The 6,731-nt window shown below is 52.5% G+C and overlaps 1 protein-coding gene across 1 annotated transcript in view; it reads left to right on the top strand.

Moving 5' to 3' along the window:
• The first annotated feature begins 457 nt into the window (after positions 1-457).
• Positions 458-6,731, top strand: part of ANKRD65 (ankyrin repeat domain 65) — an 11,355-nt gene continuing 5,081 nt past the window's right edge. Inside the window, exons 1-4 of the mRNA XM_015406185.1 lie at positions 458-470; positions 2,635-2,691; positions 3,900-4,125; positions 5,135-5,684. Coding sequence (XP_015261671.1) covers positions 458-470; positions 2,635-2,691; positions 3,900-4,125; positions 5,135-5,684 — 846 coding nt within the window. The remainder of the gene's footprint in view (positions 471-2,634; positions 2,692-3,899; positions 4,126-5,134; positions 5,685-6,731) is intronic.

Below are 6,731 nucleotides of genomic sequence, written 5' to 3' on the forward strand. Positions count from 1 at the left end.
ACCTAGAGGTCAGTAACCCTATCAGGGCTGTATTGGGCTATTTGGTTAATCTGTGCAGTTTTGCCCAGTCCTAGAAGAGTGATACTGAGTGCAGTAAATAAATCTCCCAAGAAATATATTGCAAAAAAAAAAAAAAGAAAATTTATATTTACTCAAGTCGATCCCATTCGCATTCAGGTTGCAGTCCAAAAAAGACAGAGAGAAGCCTGATCTACAGAGGGCTTTCCCTGTCACAAATGGCCAGCTTGTCCGGCATCATGTGGGTGGGAGGATGAGGGCAGCGTCTCTACAGGAGAGGCCTGCAGAGACATGTGCCTCCATGGAAGGCCATGTACGGAGAGGGGGAGGACAAAGGGAGAAGAGGGGTCAGAGGGCAGCTCCCAGGTTCAGACAAAGAGAGGCACCACACTCAAAGATATAATACCTATACCCACTTAGAGTGATGTAGCGCCCCCCGATGTCCAGGCATGGTGAGTTGCTCACTCCAACAGGCTGGAGTCAGGGGTTGGCATATTTGGGCAGGTCCCAGGGCCAACCCCCGACCATCATTATTATTATTTTTGTTGTTGTTGTTCAGTCGCACAGTCGAGTCCGACTCTTCGCGACCCCATGGACCAGCTCACGCCAGGCCTTCCTGTCTTCCGCTGTCCTCTGAAGTTGGCTCAATTTCATGTTCGTTGCGACGATGACACTGTCCAACCATCTCATCCTTTGCCGTCCCCGTCTTCTTTGACCTTCAATCTTTCCCAGCATCAGGGTCTTCTCCAGTGAGTGCTCCCTTCTCATTTGGTGGCCAAAGTATTTGAGCTTCAGTTTCATTATCTGGCCTTCCAGGGAACAATCAGGGTTGATTTCTTTTAGGATTGACTGATTTGATCTCCTTGCAGTCCAAGGGACTCTCAAGAGTCTTCTCCAGCACCATAGTTCAAAAGAATCTATTCTTCGGCGCTCGGCCTTCCTTATAGTCCAACTCTCGCAGCCATACATGACTACTGGGAATACCATTGCTTTGACCATGCGGACTTTTGTTGGCAGGGTGATGTCTCTGCTTTTTATCATGCTGTTTAGGTTCGCCATCGCTTTCCTCCCAAGGAGCAGGCGTCTTTTAATTTCATGGCTGCTGTCACAGTCTACGGTGATCTGGGATCCCAGGAACGTGAAGTCTGTCACCACTTCCACGACTTCCCCTTCTATTTGCCAAGGAGTGATGGGGCCGGATGCCATGATCTTAGTTTTTTTGATGTTGAGCTTCAAGCCCACTTCAGGGTTTTTAATCATTGCTTGGGTTTGATGCATTTGTCAAACGACAGCTGCAATACCAAGCAGTGTTCCCTCTAAGCTGAGTCAGTGTGAGCCAGCTCACAGTTTTTTAGCCCCTGGCTCACACATTTTTGTCTTCGCTCAGGAAGGATAGGGCTCCAGACCAAACTAATTTATGCGGTAGCCAAATCGCTTGCTTACAACTTTAATGCCAGTCGCTCACGAAGTAGGGTTTTTGCTCACAGGACTCCACAGCTTAGACGGGAGCATGGATTCCAAGTCATCTTCTCCTAAACAGGCTGTTTACAGAAGGGAATCAGGAAACAAGCAATGCATTGGTACATTATGTCCAGGCACATGGGTTCGTATATGCATGCTAAATAAATAAATCAGCCCATCGAATAGCTCAACCTCAAGGCACCTGATGAAAGAAGCGTTACTGTACTTCTACGTACATCAACAAACCTTTCTAAAAAGCCTCCTTGAAAGACAAAATTAAGACTGGGAGCCAATTTTTACGTCAAGGACAGGTCCCTGAAACCAGACAGCCACAGCTAGAGTTGCCAAGTCTGCCCCCCCGCCGCCCTGGCCACCAACAGGGAATGGGGGAGGGTTGAGTTGCCAGATCCAGGTTGGGAAACTCCTGGAGATTTGGGGATGGAACCTGGGGAGGACAGGGACCTCAGTGGGGTACAATGCCATAGAGTCCACCCTCCGAAGCATCCATTTTATCCAGGGGAACTGATCTTTGTCATCGGATGATCTCTAGTTCTGGGGGATCCCCAGGTCCCACCTGGAGACTGACATCTATAGCCACAGCAGCAAAACAGAACCTCCATGTTCAGAGGCAGTCTATCTCAGAATCCCATGTCCTGGAGACAAACATCAGCAAAATGGTCTTGTGTGGGCTGTCTTAATTAAATCGCTTTCATTCCCAAGACTGAAAAGTGTTTCCCTTCCGGCTAAATCGCACCCCAGGCAGAAACGTTGCCTAGATCTCGGCATCTAGAGGCCATTGGTGGAATGCAGACTGGCAAGGACTTCCGTGTGTGCAGGGAAGGGGGGGGGGAACACAGACAGGCCCAGATCCTATTAACCATTAGCGGCCAAGAACTCCTCCCTCCTTGGAGAAGCCTTTTAGTCATTAAGTAAACAGCTCTTTGCACAGCCGAGTTGAACGCACTGAAAGAGAAGAGATTGCTTGCTTTCCATCTGAACATTCCTGGACCTTTAGTGACGGTCAAACTGGGACTGCTGGCTGAACTCCTCTTTAGAAGAGTTGGTCGCTTTTCACCACCCGGAGGTACGGAAATATCTTTTCTGTACTCACTGAAGCTTTCTGTTTGCTAACAACTTTGCCTTGCTACTCCACAGAGACGCATGTGGTCCACACGGAGAGCGTTATGAGTGACCGGCGAAAGGACCTGGAGGGTAGAGGAGACACGGGGGTCCCTGAACTGAGTCCTGTTTGGGAGTCAGCTCTCATTTGCAAAGTGCATTTGGGGAACCGACAGCACCGTTCAGCCGCTACCTTCCATTAACTTCAGAAAAGCTCAAATCGCCAGAGGGACAGACATGACCGGTAAGAATCGCTTGTTGAGTTGAGCAGAGCCGCCCACGTGCCCCGGGGATCTGCCGATGACAAGGAGACAGGTCCCCGCCTGCAAGGAGCTTCCAATTTAAAATCCCCATCTAATTTGTTTTTTCCAACATACATTTCCATTTAAAATTGAAAGCAAGAGACTGAGCCAAGAGAGGCAAGCAGAAATTCCGCGTTCATCCCCCCTTATGCTTGCTTTGACTTCAGTGTAGTGAGAGGGAGGCCAAAGGGGTCCTGCCGAAGGCTTTACAGAGAAGGAGGTATTTCGAGGAAGGATTTGAAGGAAGTGAAAAGGGTGGTGGAAATGCAGGTGTTCCGGTAGGTGGTTCCAGCCATGAGAAAACGGTTTCCTCCTGTAGAATCTAAAGCAGGGGTGTCTAACTCATTTCGTATGAGGGCCAGATCTAACATAAATGAGACCTTGTTGGGCCGGGCCATGTGTGTCATAAAATGTAATCCCAGGTAGCGGATATTTTTTTTACTTAAAATAAAAACATGCTTAAAACATTAGCTCTGTAAGCTGCAAACCTACTTTTGATTTATTGACATTCACCACAGAGATCTCAGGCTCAGAGTTCTGAGTCGAGACATGAAATGGCTGAGTGACTAAGAGAGTCTGGCAAAGCAAGCCATGATGCAGCAGCAGCAGCAGAACTGGAAGCAGGAGATGGCCAGTTCCACTGCGGGCCTGATGGAAGCCCTCCGGGGGCCTGATCCGGCCCCTGGGCCGCACGTTTGACACCCCGATCTAAAGAGTTGTTATCGAGAGATCAAGCTATTGGATTCGTGAGTCCCAAAGGATGTCTGGAAAGTCCCATGATGCTAGGGTTGCCAGCTATAGGTTGAGAAATTCCTGAATATTTGGGGGGTGGAGCCTTGGGAGGGCGGGGTTTAGTAAGGGTAGGGGCCTCCACAGGTAGCCATTTTCTCCAGGGGAACTGATCCCTAATCTCTGCCTCTCGTTGAGCCCATACAACCAGCTTTGCTCCTGGTCCTCAGGAAGGGGGTTAAAGGCCTTCTTGTCCTTTCTTCTCTGGAGGTACGAGAGTCGAGGCTGAGCTCCAGAGGAAGTGGATGGTGCTGGGCGAGGAGAGGATGCTAGACGGACGTCCGGCCATGAATGCCTGCAGAGTTAACCCCAAGGAGAAGACTTTGGTTCTCGTCCCTGCACAGGAGAGTTGGGAGGAGCTCCATCACGCAACTGAGAACGGCAACGTCCGCCTGGTGAAGCAGCTCTTACAACAAGGCGCCGGGACCGAGTGCAGGTGCGGAGGAGGCAGGCAGGTGTGGTTGTACCATCTCGGCTCGCAAGAAGCCAGGGCAGGGCTGGGATTGGTGTCGTGTTGCCAGCTAGGGTTCTCAACTCCAAGTTGGAAAAGTCCTGGAGATTTTCAGGGTGGAGACTGGGGAGGGCAGGGTTTGGGTAGGGGAGGGACCTCAGCAAGGTATAACGCCCTGGAGGGCCGGTTTGGTGTCGTGGTTAAGAGCGTGGACTCTAATGTGGGAGAACCGGGTTTGATTCCCCACTCCTCCACATGCAGCTGCTGGTGTGACCTTGGGCCAGTCCTAAGTTCTCTCAGAGCTGTTCTCCCAAGGGCAGTTACTGAGAGAGCTCTCTCAAACCCACCTACCTCACGGGCAATGCTCCCTCTAAGCTGTGGAGTCTTGTAAACAAAAATTCTACTTTGCGAGCGACTGGCATTAAAGTTGTGTGTGAACAATCTGGCTATTGCATAAATTAGTTTGCTCTGGAGCCCATCCTTCCTGCGCTGAGACAAGAAGGCGTGAGCTGGAGGCTAAAAAACTGTGAGCTAGCTCACACTAACTCAGCTTAGAGAGAACCGGGCTCACGGGGTGTCTGTTGTGAGGAGGGGAAGGGGAAGGAGATGGTAAGCCGCAGGGGTCATTTCGTAGAAAAAGAGCTAGGGGAACTCATTAGCATAACTCATTAGCATATGCCACACCCCCTGACATCAGGGGCCCGGCGGTGGACCTGCAAGGCCAGTGGGAGTGCGAGGAAGCCCTGCCAAGGCCCTCCCTGGCCCCAGGCAGGCAGGGGTGGGGAGAGGCGGGGAGGAAGCAACTTACCCTCCCTCTTCTCCTGCCTCCTCCTGGCTGAATGAGGGCTGGAAGCGAGGCGGGCGGAAGCAGGGGGCGGGGCTTCATCATGTGCCCCGCCCCCCCTGTGAGCTTCAGAGGGAATACCGTGGAATCGGCACACTTTTAGCCTCGTGTGGAAACACCTTTGAGTCCTGTTTTCCCAACCCTTTCCAGAGACGAGAACGGGTGGACTCCGTTGCACTTGGCTTCCTTGAACGGCTATGCCGCTCTGGTCAGATTCCTCGTCCAGCGTGGCGCCGTGGTCCATGCCCACAACAGGGCCTCCTACACGCCGCTGCACCATGCCGCTTGGAGCGGCCACACCCAAGTGGCGGAGTTCCTCCTCGCTCGGGGCACGCCAGTGTCTGCGGCGACAGAAGGATACCTGACCCCGCTGCACTGCGCGGCTGCCAACGGACACCTCCTGATGGTCCAGTTGCTCCTGCGGCAAGGGGCGGATCCTGCTGCCGCGGACGCCAACCGGTGGGCGGCCTTACACTGGGCAGCCGCCAACAACCAGCTGCACATCATGGACTTTCTGATGTCCCAGGGCATAGGTCCGGATCTCGGTAGCAAGGAGGGAGTCACGCCGTTACATGTGACAGCCGAGGCAGGACAGATCGAGGCTCTGCACCGCTTGCTTGCGAAGGGGGCCAAGGTGGACGTTCAGGATTCTTTGGGAAGGACGCCGCTTTCTATTGCTTCTAGCAACGGCCATGCGGAGGTAAGGCTGCAAACTCCCCTAAATAATCTGTGTATTACATTTGCGCCCTGCCCCAGATGGCCCAGGTTAGCTTGGTCTCATCGTGGTCCTTTTTGCGCTAGACTTTTCATCCTGGTTCAGCGCTGTCTTTTACCCGCAGAGGTCATTTCAGGGGGGATCGCGGGGGATCACAGCCCCCCCAGGTCAGGTACGGGGGGCGGGGCACATGACGAAGCCCTGCCCCCTGCTTCCGGCCGCCCCGCTTCCGGCCCTCATTCAGCCAGGAGGAGGCAGGAGAAGAGGGAGGGTAAGTTGCTTCCTCCCTGCCTCTCCCCACCCCTGCCTGGGGCCAGGGAGGGCCTTCGCGGGGCTTCCTTGCACTCCCGCCGGCCTTGCAGGTCCTCCGCCGGGCCCCTCATGGGGCTCGGTAGTGGAGCTGCAAGGCCGGCGGTGGTGGCCGGGACCGTTGGGGGTGGGGTGTGTAACATTTCTGTCTTAGTTTAGAAAGGATGGCTCCAGAGCAAACTAATTTATGCAGTAGCCAAATTGCTCGCTCACGACTTTAATGCCAGCAGCTCACAAAGTAGAATTTGCGTTCACAAGGCTTAGAGGGAGCATTGCTTACATACAAGTAAGCATGTTTAGGATTAGTTTTCAAGATGCTTCTCTGGTGGCTGCATGGAAGACCTTGTTTGTTTCCTTACAAAATACCATGCAGCTGGGGTATATGGATCCTGTTTTGCTTTCCCTCGATCCAGAGTGACCCTAGATTTCAGTTTAGAATTTTTCACTCGGGTTCAATCCTCCCTGCCCCTTTCCCACCATACCTAGGACTTTAAACCCAGGTTTACTGTTCGCAATGCAGAATTTATAACCCAGGGCAGGCAAATTGGAGCGGGACAAAATTAGGGCCAAAAAGTACAGATAAACAGAGATAACTGCAGGGTAAAATGGTCATGAGTCCAACACAGAGAAAACCCGGGGTGAGGTCCAAGTGCGGAACGGGCCCATATCTCGGAAGCAAAGCAGGGTCACCCCTGATTAGTATTTGGAGCAGGGGTCATTTCC

This window comes from Gekko japonicus, unplaced genomic scaffold (genome assembly GCF_001447785.1).
Source record: "Gekko japonicus isolate JY-2015 unplaced genomic scaffold, Gekko_japonicus_V1.1 scaffold1133, whole genome shotgun sequence".
In the NCBI taxonomy this organism is placed as follows: domain Eukaryota; kingdom Metazoa; phylum Chordata; class Lepidosauria; order Squamata; family Gekkonidae; genus Gekko; species Gekko japonicus.